This window comes from Podarcis gaigeae, assembly GCF_964106915.1.
Source record: "Podarcis gaigeae genome assembly, chromosome: 14".
Classification (NCBI taxonomy): Eukaryota; Metazoa; Chordata; class Lepidosauria; order Squamata; family Lacertidae; genus Podarcis; species Podarcis gaigeae.
The window spans coordinates 1,251,111-1,271,545 of record NC_139690.1 but is presented as its reverse complement, the minus strand read 5'-3'; the positions used below and the strand labels follow the sequence as shown (position 1 = coordinate 1,271,545).

Sequence of the window (20,435 nt, the reverse complement as noted above, 5' to 3'; positions counted from 1 at the left end):
GCCCCTTAAAGCAAATGGGGAAGTCAGGATCTGTGCTGATTACAAATGTACTATCAATAAGGCACTCAGGGGGAACTCATACCCCATTCCAGTCGTATCACATCTGTTAGCTAAACTGGCTGGGGGCAAGGTGTTCGCCAAAATTGACCTGGCACAAGCTTACCAACAGCTGCAAGTAACCCCACAATCAGCGGAAGCACAGACTATTGTCACACATAAAGGGGCGTTCAGAGTTAACAGATTACAATTTGGTGTTTGTGTGGCCCCAGGGATTTTTCAAGGGCTCATGGAACGCCTGTTAAGAGGTCTGCCGGGAGTCTTGCCATTTTTTTATGACGTTTTGATTGCTGGAAAAGACCCACAGGAACTGGTTGCGCGTGTCCGTGCAGTTTTGCTCAAGTTCAAGGAGGTGGGATTGCAACTAAAAAAGGAAAAATGCAGTTTTGGGGTGCCAACTGTGGATTTCGTGGGGTTTAAAATTGATGCATCAGGCATCCACCCCACAGATGCTAAGGTTAAGGCCATCATCGAGGCACCACGAACACAGAACAAGACGGAGTTGCAGTCATTCCTGGGACTTATTAACTTTTATCATTCGTTCTTACCCCAGAAAGCTTCGGTAGCTGAACCATTACATAGACTGTTGCAGAAAAAGAATGTGTGGCGATGGGGGCAGGAGCAGCAGAAGGCTTTTGACTCCTTGCGAGGAATGCTGAGTAGCAGGAGCGTCCTTGCTCATTATGATGAGTCGAAGCTGCTGGTCCTGGCATATGATGCCTCTCAATATGGTCTGGGGGTGGTGCTGAGTCATAGGGAACTGGATGGGTCGGAAAAGCCCATCTCTTTCTATTCCCGTACGTTGTCGGCCACGGAGCGCAACTATGCTCAAATTGACAAAGAGGCACTTGCAATTGTGGCAGGAATCAAAAAGTTCCATGATTATGTGTACGGTCGCCATTTCTCCATTGAAACGGACCACAAACCACTGTTAGGGTTGTTCAACCCGAACAAACAAACGCCACAAATTCTCTCCCCCAGAATGTTGCGTTGGTCTATATTCCTGTACGGGTTCCAGTACACCTTGACCCATGTGCCGGGGAAGCGGTTGTGCCACGCTGATGCGCTGAGTCGATTGCCCCTTCCTGGCGGGAGCAATGAGGATCCTGCTCCAGCGGAGCACATAATGATGCTGGAAACACTTCCGGGGGCTCCTGTAACGGTTACTGATATAGCTGAGAAAACGAGGAAAGATGCTGTTCTCTCCCGTGTGCTCACTTGGGTGGGGAGGGGGTGGCCAGGTGGTCCGCATGAAGACAAATTCAGGCCTTATGCGACAAGGCAGCACGAGTTGTCCATGCATAAGGGTTGTCTCCTGTGGGGAGATAGAGTGATCATCCCAGCACCACTGAGAAACAGGGTTCTTGAGACGCTTCACATGGGACACCCGGGAATGGTCAGGATGAAGTCGCTAGCCCGATGTTATGTGTGGTGGCCGGGAATGGACCAGAACATAGAACAATGGGTACGAACATGCAAGGCATGCCAAGAGGTGCGGCCAGAGGTGGCCAGAGCACCAGTTCACTGGTGGGAGCAGTCCAGATCTCCCTGGAACTGGCTGCACTTAGATTTTGCTGGGCCATTCCAGGGGAAGGTCTTTTTGGTTATCGTCGATGCATATTCCAAATGGTTAGAAGTGGCGATGGTCCCTAGCATGGCATCAGCTGCCGTAATCAAGGTGTTGAGGCAGCTGTTTGCAACCCATGGGTTACCTGAGACCATTGTATCAGATAAAGGGGCAGCTTTTGTATCCCAAGAATTCAGGGCATTCTTGGCTGATAACTTCATAAGAGGGGTCACATCCGCGCCCTTTCACCCATCCTCCAATGGGCAGGCGGAGCGCATGGTAAGAACAGCCAAAGAATCCATTGCGCGCTTAATGGAGGGTGACTGGTCAGCTCGCATCGCGCGAATGTTATTTTTGCAGCATGCGACGCCGTGTACTGCGACGGGGAAGTCGCCAGCTGAGCTGCTCTTGGGTAGAAGACTGGTAACGGTGCTGGATTATGTCCACCCGGATAAAATGCCAAACCGTAATGCAAGAGCAACCCCCCAGGCTGAGACTGACACAACAAGGTATCTCGCCCCTGAAGATCTGGTCTGGGTGAGGAACTATTCACGAGGTTCGCGGTGGGTGGCTGGTGTGGTCACCCGGGCTAGTGGACCTGTGTCCTATTATGTGACCTTGGAAAATGGGCAAGTTTGGAAGAGACATATAGATCAGCTGAGGTGCCGGGCGCTCAGCAGAGAGGAGGCTGATAATTCATCCCTGGCTAACGATGCAGAGCTACAAGGCCAGGGTGAAAATGGCCCAGAGGTGCAGTCACCAGGGGCCTCAGCAAATGACAGGTAGGGGACCCTGAGATGTCTGGGACTCCATCTGTTCCTGACGAAACCCCTATAGCAGCCCCCCTACCACAGGTGATACCCAATCCAGAACCGGCAACACCTGTTGTCAGGAGATCAAGTAGAAGTTGTAGGACCCCACAGTACCTGAGAGATTACGTCTGCTGTGCTCACTAGGGGGGGAGGGGTGTTGTGTATTGAGTCAAAGGATTTTATATCTGTATTATTATTGTCTGTATTGCATTAGGGTAAAGTAACTGCCTTTTGAGTCAAAGGATTTTATATCTGTATTATTATTGTCTGTATTGCATTAGGGTAAAGTAACTGACGCAGGTGGCGCTGTGGGTTAAAGCCTCAGCGCCTAGGACTTGCCGATCGAAAGGTCGGCGGTTCGAATCCCTGCGGCGGGGTGCGCTCCCGCTGCTCGGTCCCAGCGCCTGCCAACCTAGCAGTTCGAAAGCACCTCCGGGTGCAAGTAGATAAATAGGGACCGCTTACCAGCGGGAAGGTAAACGGCGTTTCCGTGTGCGGCTCTGGCTCGCCAGAGCAGCGATGTCACGCTGGCCACGTGACCCGGAAGTGTCTCCGGACAGCGCTGGCCCCTGGCCTCTTAAGTGAGATGGGCGCACAACCCCAGAGTCTGTCAAGACTGGCCCATACGGGCAGGGGTACCTTTACCTTTACCTTTAACTGCCTTTTGGTTCCAGAGGGTACAGCTACTATTGGTTCATTTAAGCTGCTGTATTTGGATGCTCTGTCTTATTGGTTTCCTCCAAAAGGCAGGACTGTGATTGCCTGATATTGTTCCCTCCAAAATGTATCCTTTCTAGCTTGTTCCCTGTCCCTATAAATGTAGCTCTCCCCTCCTCAGTCTTCAGTCTTGTTGCTTTAATAAAGAAGTGTTACTAGAGAACTGTCTCCAGCATATTATGTCGAGAGCTGAAATCACAAACCCCACGTCACAGCAGGTATCCCTTGCTGATTCTAGTATCCATCCGGTCAGGACCAGACCCGGAGGCAGGAATAGTCCTCAGACAACGACTAAACCTGCCTCCTCTGTAATGACACGGTCTGGTCTTAGCATAACTTCTCCTCCTACCCGTGATCACTGAGATCGGTTGTCCCAGTGCATCCCCCCTGTGGAACATGCCACTCCCCAGCAGCCCTCCCCTTAAGAACAAAATAAAACTCTTTTTAAAAAAAACCACAATAAAACAATACTAACAAAAAACTGTAAAAATTACAAACACATCAAAATCAAACAAATTCCCGAGCCCAACCAAACATCCATCCCACCCAGCCCCCAAAAAAAATTCAAAAGGGAAAAAGAAAATTTCAAAACATTTTAAAAAGAACTCTGCGCCCCTCCAAGTCCTCCTGGACAGCAGCAGCAGTAGCAGCAACCATCCTTATGAGGCCTGTCAGGCCAAGTGGTGAGTGGCAGGAGCGGGGCCCTTAGGCACTCACGCAGGAGTCCTTCCTATGCACTGGAGATTGCTGTCCATTGAGATTTGTGGGGTGGAAGGAGGAGAGGCCAACAGGATGTGGAGCCAGAGCCAATGACAGGCAGAACCAATTAATAGTTTTGTCCCAGTCTTCCTCCCTGCTGCTGAGATGTAAAAGGGGCAATACTGAGATCAAGGAGGATGGAGCTGGCAGACAAGGCAAGTCCCTTGACTACTTGTAAGTAGGAAGGAAGGCAGGTGGGGCTGGCTGAGGGCAGGCTGAGGTTGGTGGGGCAGTTCCCCCTGCCCCCCAGTGGGCCAGCCTCCACTGTTCCTATCAGTAGTCATCAAGACCAAATCTGGTAACCATTTGGCAGGAACACAAATGATCAGAGTTGCCTATATTCTGTATGTACTCCAGGTATGCTAGCTTTCCATGTATGGAAATGAGGACCTGGGGCTCAATTTGCCATCCCAATGGCCTCTGGTTCTCATCTCTTTTGAAATAAAGACAGTGTCTAACATGTGGGGTGGGAAAGTGTGAAGGCATATAGGAACATAAAAATAAACAATGCAAAGAAGATGCAAATAGACTTAAATAATTTATTCTGGGCACCAGATTTGGTAAATTGGGGAGATGGTGCAGTATACAGAAGGCCCCAGCAGTTGCCAAGGCTATTAACACTGATACTGTCCGTTTCTTAGACTGTACCTCCCAAAAGAAGTTTGCATCCAATCATCCTATATAAGCCAAGTGCACTGAATATGCTATTGCTACTTAACATATTTTAATAGATTGCCAACATAAAAAAAAACTTTTTTTGCAAGTCCACAAGTGCAGGTCAAGCAAAATCTTTAGAAACAGCCTCTACAAAATTGGGGGCCGACATTAAGATGCCAATGGTACAAATTATTGTGAAGACCGAAAAAGCCATCAAACAGAGGCGGTCCACAACAGAAGCAGCAAACTTCCATTCATTGCAAATGGCTTCTGCCTCATCCTGGTCTCGGAACCGGTTGGCAATATATCGGACCTCCTCTAGGATCTTTGCCAGTTCTGGGTCAGTTTCAGACGGATGTCCACTGTGAAGGAGGTTGTCTTCGTCAGTCGGGGAGCAAGTCATTCTCCCACAGATCACACCGGAATCAGTGGTAGGGGTGCAATGGACACCTTCCAGGCCTCTGAAGCCTATGTAGAGCATATTCCCATTACTGGATTGCTGCCCACTCACAGTGTTTACATCTATGCTGGACATACTGCATCGACGCTGTTTATGCTGGCATGCTGGTCGCACTTTGTCCTCCCCTGGTCTTTTCATTCTCAGGAACCAGGCACACCAGTTGAGAAGGATGATTCTGGTCTGGGAAACATGTATAAAAACACACTGTAGCTATTATATCTTGGAAGATATCTGGCCCCTTGCATGTTACTTGCTTGTCTAGCAATGGTAAGGTCATTGACCAATGAGCCCTGTGCCTGCACTCCACTCTGGTTCATACATTCAGTTGGGGGCTAGCACTACAAGAGTGTGGAGGAGGAGCAGTCTTTAAAGGGGAGCCCAAAGCACAGTGGAAGAGCACATTCTTAGCATGCAGGAGGTGCCAGGTTGCCAAACTGTCCTAGCTGAATGTATGAGTAGGGCTGGCCCACCCATGAGGCAAGATGAGGCAACCGCCTCAGGCAGCAGGATCCACAGGGGAAGCAGATTCCAATTTAGATCTTTCTCTCCCCTCCCCACCCCATTCTTGATGTAGTTCTTCCCTCACCCTTTCTTCCCTAGTGAGGAGAGGGGCTCCATTTTGGGGTCCACCTCAGGAGCCAAAATGTTTTTGGCTGGCCCTGTGTATGAGCCAGGGTCTTGTGAAATCAGACCTCCCCATTGGCTTCTGAGCCACACATGTGCAAAGTGTCTTCCAGATAAACTACTTTACAAAAACCTTTTTGTTCAGATCTCACTCTCTCTTAAGACAATAATGTCTAGGCTTTGCAATTTGCCCAGTTTCCTCCTGTTTTCATCTCAAACTCTCAAAAATCAAAATACTGTTTTCAATCAAATTTAACACACTATTTTTAATCATCTTCAGTTTTGCATTTTTTAATTGACAGTTCAAACTCTCTTGGTGCAGGAATGTTTAAGAGCTATTCTTAAACCAGATGTTGGGGATATATATATCACCTAATGCAAAAAAAAAGACCTCACAGAAACTCATAAACCACTTTTGAATATCCTGTCTTCATCCTCTCTACTGTTTGTTTGTTAAGAAACTACCTGGTGATTAGCGAAATCAATGGTCCATCTTGCCTAGCACACTCAGCCCTGACTGGTAATAGCTCACAAAGGTCTCAAGCAGAAGTCCTGAGATCATTTTTATGGGAGGGCATCATGATGGACCTTGATGCCTTATTCCATACAGCCTAACATACTGCCTTTCATTTGACAACATAGAAGGAGTATGTATTTAAACATAGTGAAGTCTGAAGACACAAATGCATACATATGTTTGTTTGGGATGAGTAGAATCTGCTCCAATGGCTGAGATCTGACTGCAGTTTGAAGCACGTCCAGCCACTTCATAAGTAAAGATTTTTAGAAATGTTTTTGAAGTTAGAAGGATAGGAGACCAGGGACCAGGCAGAAAACTCCAAGGTTCAGGTCCCCTGAGCAAACTCACTAGCAATGCTCCTGACCTGTTGCCTCCAGAACTCCACCTCCCATCATCCTTGACCATTGGCCATGGTGGCTGAAGGGCCACAGGTCCCCCATCTCTGATGTATGGCTGAACTATGCTTGCAAAGACATATGTGCTATCAAACCATTTCCGTTTGCTGCCTCATCCAACTAATATCTGGGGAACAAGAATGACTTGCCTGCTCCTGTAGCAGGACTGTGATCTGCAGGGTTTCAGTTATATATAGACAGGGAGGGGGAAATATGCATCATCTGGGCTCTTACCCACTTGGGCATTTTCCCCCCATCTGGATCATGGTGGTGATACTGCAAAACGATCACGGTAACCACAACTGAAAGTCCGACAATAATCATGGTGCTTGCAAAATACTGTGCTGCAAATGGAGAGGAGAAGAAGATGAAGAGGAGGAGGAGGAGGAGGAGGAAATAATGACCAGGTTATGGGGAGAATTTAGGCTGCAATGCCACTTCAAATAGCTGTCATTCACCTAATAGTCTAACATTGTAGTCCAAACGCTGTTGGACTACAACTCCCACCATTCCTGGCCATTGGCCATGCTGGCTGGGGACCGATGGAAGCTTGAGTCTAAGGACAGTCTAGAAAGCCACGGGAGAGAGGACAGTGCAGTTGGTAGAGCATGAGACTTAATCTCAGGATCATGGGTTTGAGCCCTACATTGGGGAGATTCCTGCATGGCAGGGAGTTGAACTAGATGACCCTTGTAGTCCCTTCCAACTCCACAATTATTGGATAGCCCTACATCCTGGATCCAAAGGATGGAGTGCACAGAGCCCCCTATGGATATGGTCATTTTATTCTATCCTGCCAGAAAGTAAGCACAGGATGAGTGCAAGACAGGAAATACTTCTGCACGTGTCCAGTATTTAATTCCTTTTATTTATTCATTGCATTTATACCTCACCTCTCCTCCAAGGAGCCCAAGGTGGTGTCTCTGGTTCTCCCCTTCTCCATTTTATCCTCACAACAAATCTGTGAGTTGGGTTAGACTGAGAGGCAGTGACCCAAGGTCACCCAATGCGGATTTGAACCCTGGTGTAACCACACTGACTCTCTTTTTATAGAATGAATGAAGAGATTAGAAGCCCCTACATGTTGGAGGCTCTGGGACATGGCAGTAGAATTAACCACTTAATTGGCTACCAGCACCACAGCATAAACCTTTTACTTTTAAGCATTGTAATTTCTTTCCTCACCGAATATTTGCCAACTGTGCAATTTCCTACCCCCAAACCATAAGCCAAGACTTCTAAACCAGTAAATCTACTGAACACACACAATTCCTGATCTATATTATTGTGGCCTTGTTGCAAGTTTGAATATAAATTTGCTCACTGAACATTAATACTGCTGTTACTCACCTATTAATGGCACTGAATCAGATGTCGCTGGCATAATTTCGGCCACCAGGAGCATAAACACTGTGAGGGAGAGTAAAACGGTGATTCCTGAAAGGCAAAGTATTGGTATGGAATCAGGACATAAAGGCACTCTCGGGGTTGAGGAAAAGAGGAATGAAATTATTGAGGCTCACATACTAATGAAAATATGTATTTCTTCCCCTACAAGGAAAGGTTGCAGAGCTTGGGGCTTTTTTATTTAGAAAAAAAGGCAAGTAAGAGGTGACATGATAGAAGTTTATAAAATTATTCATGATATATAGAGAGAAGATAAAGAAAAGCCTCACCCTCTCATATAACACTAGGACATGTGGGTGAGATCCTGTGGTCAGAAATAGTCAAAGAGAAGGGAGTCCAAGAAGGATGGGAGATTCTATAAGGAGAAATATTGAAGGCAGACAATTCCAAAGGCAGACAACTCCAACAAGGATGTGTAAGAAATGGAAGAAAGGGGAAATCACAAAAGAGGAGTAGACACAACTAGCCAACAGTTGCAAGGTGAAGGTCAGGCTGGCTAAAGCTCAGAATGAGCTTGCAAGAGAGGTTTAAAATAATTTAAAAGGTTTCTGTGGCTATGTTTGAACCAAGAGGAAGAACAAGCAAGTTGTAGGTCCTCTGTATGGAGAAGATGGAGAAACGCTATTGGGTGACAGAGAGAAAGTAGAAGTGCTCAGCACCTGCTTTGCCTCTATCTTCACCCAAAAGGAAAGTGATGCCCAACCTGGCGATAAAAGAATAAATGGTGTAAGGAGGGAGCTGCAGCGCAATATAGGAAAAGAGGTGGTAAGGAAACACCTAGCTGCTTTAAATGAATTCAGATCTCCAGGACCTGATAAACTTGATCAACCTGATGAAGGAGCTTGCGAGTGTAATCTCAGAGCCTTTGTCTATGACCTTTGAGAATTCTTAGAGAACAGGTGAAGTCCCTGCAGACTGGAGGCGGACAAATGTCCCCAACTTCAAAAGGCGGGAGGCAGAAAAACCAGGTAACTACTGACCGGTGAGCTTGACATCAATACCATAAAATGTCCTAGAACACATAATTCAACAGTCAATCTGTAAGCACTTAGAAAAGGATGCAGTGATGACTAAGACCCAGCATGGGTTTCTCAAAAACAAGTCATGTCAGATGAATCTCATTCCTTTTTTTGATAGAGTTACAAATTGGGTGGATATGGGGAATGCTGTGGACATAGTGTATCTTAACTTCAGTAAGGCTTTTGACAAAGTCCCCCCTGAGGAAGCTAGTAAAATGTAGGTTGAGCGAGGTAACTTTTAGGTGGATTTGTAGCTGGATGACTGACTGAACCCAAAGAGTACTCATTAATGGTTCCTCACCATCCTGGGGAAAGGTGACAAGTGGGGTGCTGCATGGTGGTGTCCTGGGCACGTTGTTGTTCAATGTGTTTATTAAAAAGACTTGGACAAAGGAATTAAGGGAATGCTCATGAAATTTGCAGATGACACCAAACTGGGAGGGGTTGCTAATAATGCAGAAGACAGAATCGGGATTCAAAATGACCTTAACAGATTGTAGAACTGGGCACAAGCTAACAAAATGAATTTCAGTAGGGACAAATGTACAGTTCTGCATTTAGGCTGGAAGAACCAGATGCATAAATATAAGATGGGGGACACCTGACTTGCCAGTGGTACATTTGAAAAGGATCTAGGGGTCTTAGTGGACCACAAGCTGAACATGAGTCAATGGTGTGATGCAGCAGCAAAAAAAATCCAATGCTATTCTAGGCTGCATCAACAAAAGCCTAGTGTCCGGATCAAGGGAAGTAGTAGTACCACTCTCTTCTAACTTGGTCAGACCACATCTGGAATACTGTGTCCAATTCTGGGCATGCGCCACAATTTAAGAAGGATGTTGACAAGCTGAAATGTGTGCAGAGGAGAGAGGAGGGCAACCAAAATGATCAAGGGTCTACAAACCAAGCCTTACGAGGAGTGCTTGAAGGAGCTGGGTATGTTTAGCCTGGAAAAGAGGAGAATAAGAGAGATATGACAGCCATCTTCCAATATCTCAAGGGCTGTCACATGGAAGAGGGAACAAGCTGTTTTCTCCTGCTCTGGAGGGCAGGACTTTCTGACAGTAAGAGTTGTTCAGCAGTGGAACAGACTCCCACAAGTGGTGGTGGACTCTCCTTTCTTGGAGGTTTTTAAGCAGAGGTTGGATGATCATCTGTCATGGATGCTTTAACTGAGATTCCTGCATTGCAGGGGTTGGATTGGATGACCCTTTTTTTAAAAAAAAATGATATTTTATTAGATTTTAACAGAGAAAAGGTTACAAAAGAATAGACAGAAAAGTAAAAAGGCACAAAAATACAAAAACCAAAATTTAACATAAAAAAGGAAAAGGAAAATAAAAATAAAAATCCCTCTTTTCAATTTCTTACCATTCATTTACTTATTTTCCTGACTTCCTCTCACCTCCCTTTTTTGTATTCCATTTAAAAATTGGTTCAGCAAATTCATACCCTCTATATTTTACCCTTGATTATTTATCACTTCAAATTTTCATCTAATATCAATCTGTTCTTACAAATTCTTATTTTACCTTATTACTAGAACTGCTTCGTTTCATTTCAACATCATTATCATTTAAAGATTTTACAGTTCAATTTACCATTAATTTCTTTAATCTTATCTTACCTTCTAAACCTTAAAATTTTGGGATTTAAACCATATTTAAACTCCTTCAAACCTTTCTGCTAAAGCCAATTAATTTCTTTCCAGCATATTTTAGTATTTCATTGTTGTTGTTTAGTTTAGTCGTTTAGTCGTGTCCGACTCTTCGTGACCCCATGGACCAGAGAACGCCAGGCACCTCTGTCCTCCACTGCCTCCCGCAGTTTGCTCAAACTCATGCTGGTAACCTCGAAAACACTATCCAACCATCTCGTCCTCTGCCGTCCCCTTCTCCTTGTGCCCTCCATCTTTCCCAACATCAGGGTCTTCTCCAGGGAGTCTTCTCTTCTCATGAGGTGGCCAAAGTACTGGAGCCTCAGCTTCACAATCTGTCCTTCCAGTGAGCACTCAGGGTTGATTTCCTTCAGTATGGAGAGGTTTGATCTTCTTGCAGTCCATGGGACTCTCAAGAGTCTCCTCCAGCACCATAATTCAAAAGCATCAATTCTTCGGCGATCAGCCTTCTTTATGGTCCAGCTCTCACTTCCATACATCATTACTGGGAAAACCATAGCTTTAACTATACGAACCTTTGTTGGCAAGGTGATGTCTCTACTTCTCAAGATGCTGTCTAGGCCTGTCATTGCCCTTCTCCCAAGAAGCAGGCGTCTTTTAATTTCGTGGCTGCTGTCACCATCTGCAGTGATCATTGAGCCCAAGAAAGTAAAATCCATGGAGTTTTCTTGGCAGGGATACTGGAGTGGCTTGCCGGTTCCTCCTCCAGGTGGATCACGTTTGGTCAAAACTCTCCACTATGACCTGTTCATCTTGGGTGCCCTGCTCGGCATAGTTCATAGCTTCTCTGAGTTCTTCAAGCCCCTTCGCCACGGCAAGGCAGTGATCCATGAAGGGTATTTCATTAGTATTACACTAATTCCAAAAGTAAAATAGTTTATAAAAAAAGAGATTCTCATTCTAACTTTATCCAACGTCCCTTCTTCCTGGTTTCGGATACTGTCAATCCTTACATCATTATGTTCTATCCATCAATCGGGTGTTCTAATGTCAGAGGCTCTCAAGTCCCTTCTATGCCCCCTCTGCAGGTTTTCTTGTTCCTGTTTATACTTGCACGCATCCCTGTCCTGTCCCTTGTTGGTTTCTTGCATATTTTCTTCCCTTTCTCCTTGGGGAGTGGATCTCCGGGGAGCTCCATACAGAAAACTCCATTTTCTTTAATCAGATTGTCCCATTCCCCGATAATCCACTCCCCAATATTTGATTTGTAATCCAAAAAGTAGTTGTTCCAAAAATGATCATCAGCTTGTTTCACAATCCCACCAGAGCTAATGACTTCCTTAAATCCAAAGTTTAACAGATGTTCTCCAAGTTCAATCTTCCAATGTTGCAGCTTTTGATCATGCGGGATTTTGAGTCTCTGTATCTTTTGAGGTGCAGTCACAACCTCTTCCATCTTTCTCTGCCCTTGGACTTGCCTTGTTGAACCAGTTTCCTGTATTGGCTGTTGTGAGGTTTCTTTAACTTCGTTTCCTGTTGATTCATCTTTACTGGCTGGAGCAGATATAAGATCCAACTTTTGGTTCATCAAGATCACTTTCTCCTCCAACTGCTGCAGCACAGCATTTATTTTGCCAAGGGCAGCTGCGGCTTCCTCCCTATTCATTTTCTGTCAAGGTCAAATAGCTGGTCCCACGGTCTGATTTTCACAGATGTTATATCTTCCCTGTTACTTGCAACAAACACGCTGGCTGGCTCCCTCTAGGGGATACAATTACAATTTAACGTCCATCTTTAAAGTGTAACCAACTAAGGGAAAATTACTTTCGATTTTCAGATTCTTTGTTTCCTTTCAGTATAATGCAAACAAGCAGAAAGCAGCAGTAGAATTGTTTTATTTCTCTTTTAGTTCTGTCTGTCAATAGTTTCCCCGTTTTCAATTAGTAATCATCACCGACAATTTCTGTCCTGACATTCCGTCCCCAGGTTTGGGACGATGGGAACTTATATTCTTTCACTCTCTTTGCAGGATTAAAAGGTCAAAATTTCTCCCCCCCCCCCCTTTTCTCCTGCTGTCCAGGGGGGTTTTATGGTTGTAGATGCAGGAAATTTCAATCTTAAAATCAATTTTTCTGGCTTTTTAGCTTATAAGATCTTTGCTTCGATCTATTTACAAAAAACGGGAGGCGGACTTCCTGTTTACACCTTCCCGCTTCGGTGCCAAATTCAAGGTTATTTCTTTGATCAAAGGAGGAATTCCTTTGATCTCCCGATCTTTCAATTGTCCTACTTGCGGGTTGTTGTTTAAGAGCCGAATTGTCACAGGAAAGAGGACAGCGCTCTCCGACATCAGCTGTGCAGCTTCGCTCCGCAGAAGTAGCGATTGACTCACAGCACCGCGCCAGCAACCCGTTTCGCTCCGGAGCCCTTTGCAGGGTTCCTTTGCCGATGTGGGGGGCGCAAAAGGTGCCCGCCGAGTCCCACGGTCGCAGGCTTCACCGCCTACGGTTTTCGAGAGGGTCCCCGCTTCGCTGCAGCGGTAGGACCCAATTTCTGCGGGGCTTTCTCCCTCTAGATTAGAGGGAATCCGCCATTGTCGGTGGCGCCGCCTACGGAAGTCCTGGATTGGATGACCCTTGAGGTTCCTTCCAACTCTACGATTTTATGATTCTATGAGTTGTTGGAGGCTGAAGGGGCAACAGAATTTGGTGAGCAAGGAGAGCCTGTGACAGAGAGCAGTTCTGACTCAGAGGCTGAAGCAGAGGTGGGGGTGGGGCAAAGGCTGCAGAAGAATACAGATTGTCCTACTGTGACAAGCTCCCCTCCCCACTTGTCTCCAAGGACACACAGAGTGATGCACAGAGTGGAACAGCGATTGGAGATGCCCCGTTGCAGTTTGAGACTGCTTGGGAAACTTCTGGCAGAGTAGGAGGCTTGGAGGTGGATGAAGGTAGGGAACCTCAGTCCTGGCAACTGCTCTACTGGGGCAAAACTTGCTGGGATGTATTGCTGAATTGTATGCCGTTTCTTTGAATAAAGAGTTAGCTTCTCTGAGAAACTCTTGTTTGTTGCTTGCTGACCTGCATCTGACTCCAGTCGACAGGCGGCTTCCTTTGTTTCCTATATGTGCAGCCTTAATTGCATTACTACTTTACTATTACTATTATCATATTCATTATTGACTTGGAAAGAGCCCAGAATGTTTCTCCTCCCTTCTGTGTATTTTTGTAGGATTGTGAATTGTGACCTTTGGCACTTTTTTTTCATTGCTCATCACTTGCACAGGGAAAGATGCTAATGTGAACCATCTTTTGCAGATGCGTCCTTTCCTAATAATAGCAAACAAAGCAAGAACAAAAGTTTAACCCTGAACAAATGCCCATTGTTGTAGTTGTTTAGTTGTTTAGTCGTGTCCGACTCTTTGTGACCCCTGGACCAGAGCACGCCAGGCACTTCTGTCTTCCACTGTCTCCCGAAGTTTGGTCAAACTCATGCTAGTAGCTTTGAGAACACTGTCCCACCATCTCATCCTCTGTCGTCCCCTTCTCCTTGTGCCCTCCATCTTTCCCAACATCAGGGTCTTTTCCAGGGAGTCTTCTCTTCTCATCAGGTGGCCAAAGTATTGGAGCCTCAGCTTCAGGATCTGTCCTTCCAGTGAGCACTCAGGGCTGATTTCCTTAAGAATGGATAGGTTTGATCTTCTTGCAGTCCATGGGACTCTCAAGAGTCTCCTCCAGCACCATAACTCAAAAGCATCAATTCTTCGGTGACCAGCCTTCTTTATGGTCCAGCTCTCACTTCCATACATCACTACAGGGAAAACCATAGCTTTAACTATACAGACCTTTGTTGGCAAGGTGATGTCTCTGCTTTTTAAGATGCTGTCTAGGTTTGTCATTGCTTTTCTCCCAAGAAGCAGGCGTCTTTTAATTTTGTGGCTGCTGTCACCATCTGCAGTGATCATGGAGCCCAAGAAAGTAAAATCTCTCACTGCCTCCATTTCTTCCTCTTCTATTTGCCAGGAGGTGATGGGACCAGTGGCCATGATCTTCGTTTTTTTTATGTTGAGCTTCAGACCATATTTTGCGCTCTCCTCTTTCACCCTCAATAAAAGGTAAGAACCTCCTCACTTTCTGCCATCAAGGTTGTGTCATCTGCATATCTGAGGTTGTTAATATTTCTTCCAGCAATCTAAATTCTGGCTTGGGATTCAGTACTTTTATTTCTCTGTTTCTCTACAATATATTTTTGAAAGTTATTTGTTCACTATGGATTTGGACACTTCTTAAAAAACCAGAAGCAAATTTTACATGATTGTTTTTGAGATCAAGAAGCAGGCTTTCTTCTATGTTGGGATACGGTTGGATGCCATTTTGAACCAAGATGATGGACTGGGGCTGTGTATACACCATACATTTAAGCATGGCTCCTCCCCCCCAAAAAAAAAATCCCTGGAAACTATAGTTTACCCCTCACAGAGCTTGAAATCACAGACTACAGCTCCCAGGATTCTTTTGGGGATGACATGTGCTTTCATGGTATGTACACAGTTTGATCCTTTCAAAACCTGCAACTTTTGAGGGGGCGGGGAGACTGCTGTTCTTTTCCTACATCTATATTTCCCTGGGTTCATGGCTGTTGCAAGAAGTGCCTGTGGGGCACTGAGAGACTGGGATTGTTTATTTGTTTGCTTTTTTCTTAAATTCAGCCACAGTAGACTTTTAAAAAAAGAATTAAAGCTTCATTTAAGTTATATATAGAGAGATAATATACATATAGATATAGATAGATATCGATATAGATGATATAGATATAGATATAGATATAGATATAGATATCTTCCACTGCTCTGCTATAATGATGGTGGTGATGATGATGATCGTGATAAAAAAATCCACACGAAGAGCTCTTGTGAACTCCACAAGGAGAATTCTAGACAATTGAAAGGCCTATATCAGAGGACAATTCAAAGGCCTATATCAGAGGACAATTACAAGGCCTCTACAATCCATCATAGAGAGTGGGAAGGTATCCCAAAGGTAATGCACTTCAACCCCCTGCAATGCAGAAATAATTATAACCAAAGAACCAAATCTCTTCCCATCTGAAAGTTATTCCTATTGTTGAGCTCAAACCTCCTTTCTTGTAATCCATTGGTTCAGGTTTTGCCCTTTGAAGCAGCAAAAAAGAAGCTTGCTACATCTTCCATATGGCAGCCCTTCAGATATTTCAAGATAGTTCACCTCTCAGTCTTCTCTTCTTCATGCTAAACATACCCCGCTCCCTTAATCATTTCTCATAAGGTTTGGTTTCCAGACCCTTGATCATCTTGGTCATCGTGCTCTGCACACCTTCCAGCTTGTCAATACCTTTCTTAAACTGTGCACGCACAGCCGCCAGGGAATTTTGAGGAGGTCCCTTCCTTGAAAAAAACTGGGGGGCCCAATGGCACACCTGCCCACATCCACACAGCCCTCTCACACCTTCCCCTAATTGAAGGCGGTTAGAGTATCTTGACTTCTCCTGTGGTGGGACTGAGTGGCTGTGCAAAGAACAAACAGCAGCACCATGTTTCTGGGTCAGAGGGGGCAGGTGGTGGAGGTACGGGGTGCTGCTATTGCCTGGGTTTAGGTTTAACGAGGCATGGAATGGGGTGCAGCCAACATCATGCTAGGAGAGGGAGGGGAGACACTTTATGTCTGTTGTCCCTACTCAGCCACACATCCCAATACATTAGCAGAAAAATAGTACAATATCCCTCATGAGGGTGGGGATACTTGAAAAATGTCTAGCCAAAATTCATGCAACAAATGGATGAATTTAAAATCTGCATTAGAACTACAAACACATTTCCTTCTTTTTAAAAAATGCAAACTGGTGCAGAAATGTAGTGAACTGAACTTCAGAATGGGGGGGGGGATGAAAGTGAAAGAAATTGCATTTGACAGATTCATCCATCCCATTTCCAGGGTACATATACAGTCTGCACTGCAGTATCCCTCCTTCTGTGATTGTGCCATGAATAGGTTCTGTCCCCTTTTCATTCATCTTCCTTCTCTCTCTATCCCTGGGCCATGCATTCTGACTTCTTGAGAGTTTCCACTTGTAACTACTTTCTCCTTGCCAGAAACTGACTGTGACATTTAAGCTGAAAATGCATGCAAAATAGCTTTGCTTATAAACAAATAGAATAATATGTTTACCGAGTGAAATTTTCTCCCCAGAGTCGGCTGGAAGCAGGAAAACGAGAAGGGCAAGAGCTGAGATCAGCACACAGGGGATGAGAAGATTGAGCCCATAATACAGAGTCCTCCGTCGCATCGTCACCGTAAAGGTCACATCTGGATAAGGCTCTTTGCAACAGTCATAGAAAGATTCGGTTCTTTTCCCGGGAACACCTGTGGGGATGGGACAAAAGGTCTCCTGTGAATTTCACCAAAGCAATTACTAAGAAAAGTCTCCCAGGGTTATTGCTGAGAGCAGATGTGGGCACCTCATGGCTCCCAGGCCATCTGTGGCCCTGGCAGAACTTCACTGAAGCCCACATGGATCCTCCAGCCGCCCCTCTGTTACCACCAACATCACTACCTGCTTCCAAAGGTTGCTGCCTCCCCATTCAGGGAGCTTAGCAAAGGACAGCAACTGATACAAATAAATTATTATCTGTCATCAGAAATTATCGTTCTCCAGCCTTGATTGTGTGATACTGGCACCCTGTCTGGTAAGCCGTTGAGGCTACAAGTCAGAGTAGCAGTATGATTGTGATGGGGATGACAGTGTGTGTCAGGAGAGTCATCCCATGTGCTTCCCCCCACATGTAAAACTGCTCTGCCTCCCATCACCCCACCAAGCAGAGGTTTAGCTGCTGAGGGAGCACATCTGTAAGGGGGAAGATAAGCCTAGCAGTGACTACTAGCCATGATGACTATGTTCTGCTTCCACTATTGTCGGTGGCAGGCCTCTGAACACCAGTAACTGTAAATCACAAGTAGGAAGAATGCTGCTGCCTTCATGCCCTGCTTGTCTGGCATCTAGTTGGCCACTGTGAGAACAGGATGCTGGACTAGATGGGCCATTCAGCAGGGTTCTTCATATGTTCTTAGGATGATGCAGAGCTAGCAGGGCTTAACCAACACTCTCCTCCCTGCATATCTCCTTCGTGTGTGTGTGTGTGTGTGTGTGTGTGTGTGAACCCAGGTCCCACTCAATGCTGACTCCAATCATAGCACCCCTGATCACTCAGCCACTACCTAGTAGCAAAAAAAATTACTCCTTCCTGGTCAAAATACTCTTGAGGTATCCACCTTGCTGAAGCTAAGCAAATCTAGCTCTGGTCAGTGGTTGGTGGAGGAAACTGCCTGGATTTTGTCAAGCTTTGCTGCTGCTATGTGTAGGCCATCCCTTGGTAGAAGAGGCTTCTTTGTTCTGTTTTAATTTGTTTTGCTAAAACTACAGGCAGTGCTGCTTGTAATGGAACAATTCCACTTTCGCTGTCCTAACCACCATATTGTTAACCCCCAAATGACCAAGATTTGTCCTGAGATGTATTGGGGAAGGCAAACTTTTGTGGCCATCAGTGGAGGGTGATCACCCAGATGTTACTCCGACTTGTAGCCTCAATGGCTTACGAGACAGGGCATCTGTATAAACAGTGGGCTCCTCTTCCTCACCCTGGTAACTCACTCTCTTTCCTCAGAGTTAGAAACACCTGAGAGATGTACTTCTACAAGAGACTACTCAGCACCCGCACCAGTCTACAGTTCCTAGGTTTCCTTGGGGGAAGGCCATGGTCTGTTAGCCTCATTCTGGGTGTGACCTGCACACAAGGTGACCAGAAGCCAAGAAAACAAGAGGGAGGTAGAATTACATCTCCTTGGCAGTACACTTCTAAGGTCTTGCAGAATAGGGATCCCCCTGTGAGATCTCATGAGGAAAGGGAAGGCCGTTTTGCCATGAGAATTGCAATTTCACTGGGTCTTCTAGGCCACTGGTGGACAGGGCTGGAAAGGATTTCCCCCTCCCAATCTCAATTGCTCCACTGGTTGGGATGGGGGTCACCTTTCCCCATTGAATGAATTCTGTATAATTTGGCAGAAATGACATTGGGCAAGAATAGCATTGGAAAGGTGGGCCCCCATAAGGTTCCTGAGGGGAGTGCTGGCTGAGGGATGCCCTACGCTCATGCTGGGGCCTCTGCCTGACTGGAATCTCCGTCTCTGGATGCCTAGTGAGAACCTGGATGTTTGGCTTACACCTCAACAGGGTTCAATGCTGTGTGATTCCCATGGAGCGAGGCCGGCACTTCCCCAACCCAGTAAGGTGCCTTTGCAATGGCAGGGGCTGAGGGGAAGGAGGAAGTGATCCTTACCCTACTGCCATGCCAACTCTGCTTACCTTCTGTATTCAAAAAAGATCGGGCCTGATTTCACCCAACACCTGTGCCCTTTCTCAGTTATTACATCACTCTCACTGGGCTGCAGTTTGCATCTACCTGGGCAATGCAAACTCCAGATAAGTGTGTGGTGCAGAGCAGCATGTTCAAACTGTTTAGCCTGTTTTGAAGACTTGTATAATCCAAGGGGCTAAATTCATCTTCAGGCTTATGAGAATTAAACACTGATAATGCAGGCAATGTATAAGAGCATTAACTGAGATTCTGCTTATCCTTTAGGTGCTTTAGAGAAGAAAGGCCCAAATCCCTTAGCCATTTTTTGCAAGTCTTACTCCCAAACCCTTTCATTCAAACAGAGCTGTAGCTCTGCAGTAGAGCATCTGCTTTGCACGAAGAAGGTCACAGGTTCAATTCCCAGTGGCATCTCCAGGTAGGACTGGGAAATCCCCTCACCTGAAACCCTGGAGAGCAGCTGCCAGTCAGTTTGGGAAACACTGAGATAGATGAACTAAAGGACCAACTCAGTATAAAATAGCTTACTGTGTTTTAGTTTACTTTTCTTTAAACTGTTCTGAATATTTCATTATAAATTGCTACGATACATTCTGGGAACTTATGGTGAAGGGAGAGTAATAAAACAATTAATAAAGTTTCTACTCTGCCAGACTCATGGGCATGCCATGAAGCTGAATGTTGGAAGAAAAAGTACTTCTTCATCATGCAGCACTCTGGACCTTCTTCCCCCAGGAGGCAGTGATGGCCACCAACTTGGATGACTTTAAAAGAGGATTAGATCAATACACAGAAGAGGGCTATCAGCAGCTACTAGCAGGGATGGTTATGCTCTGCCTCCTGTCAAGGGCAGCAGTGCTTCTGCATATCAGTTGCTGGAAATCACAGGAGGAGAGAGGGCTCTTGTGGTCAAGTGCTGCTTGAGGGTTTCCGACAGACATCTAAGTAAAGAAGAGCCTGGGCAAAGAAAAACATGTTGACATGATACTGGGTGAGATGGGCCATTGGCCTGATCCAGCAGGCTCTTCTAAGGTTCTTCCAGCAAAGCACTGGACCACTGAGGGCTAGCATCCTATTTTATTTTTAAATTAAACATGTAGGAGAGGGGACTGGCCCACCCTCGTATTGTTCAAGGAATATTATGATCCTTCCCTAATCCTTGGAGCACTTTCCCGCAATCTGAAAATCCAAGGAACAGAAATGTGTGTGAACATGATGACAATGATCTAACACTACTTGTGTTTCAGATGGAATTGAAGATTGACATAAAAAGGTTCTGCTAAACATTTAAACAGGACCCAAGAGAGTATCCTGATGCCACTGACAAGGTTCATTCTAAGGCACATCAGTTCCATCTCTGGAAGCAAATCTCCCTGACTGAACTGAAGGCAACTGCATTTAGGAATATCCATACAGCTT

At 45.6% G+C, this 20,435-nt stretch overlaps 1 protein-coding gene and 1 long non-coding RNA gene across 6 annotated transcripts in view; both read right to left on the bottom strand.

The window, feature by feature from the left end:
- Window positions 1–20,435, bottom strand: part of LOC310831578 — a 537,457-nt gene that overhangs the window by 436,798 nt on the left and 80,224 nt on the right. The window lies entirely within an intron of this gene.
- The window catches only part of CHRFAM7A (CHRNA7 (exons 5-10) and FAM7A (exons A-E) fusion), an 80,863-nt gene continuing 64,865 nt past the window's right edge, over window positions 4,438–20,435 (bottom strand). For all 5 annotated transcript variants that reach the window (XM_083712220.1, XM_083712222.1, XM_083712223.1 and 2 more), the window contains 4 exons: window positions 16,816–17,010; window positions 7,919–8,005; window positions 6,803–6,912; window positions 4,438–5,209 (listed from right to left, as the gene is read on the bottom strand). In XM_083712220.1, the coding sequence (XP_083568346.1) occupies window positions 4,691–5,209; window positions 6,803–6,912; window positions 7,919–8,005; window positions 16,816–17,010 (911 nt within the window). In that variant the 3' untranslated portion in view covers window positions 4,438–4,690. The remainder of the gene's footprint in view (window positions 5,210–6,802; window positions 6,913–7,918; window positions 8,006–16,815; window positions 17,011–20,435) is intronic.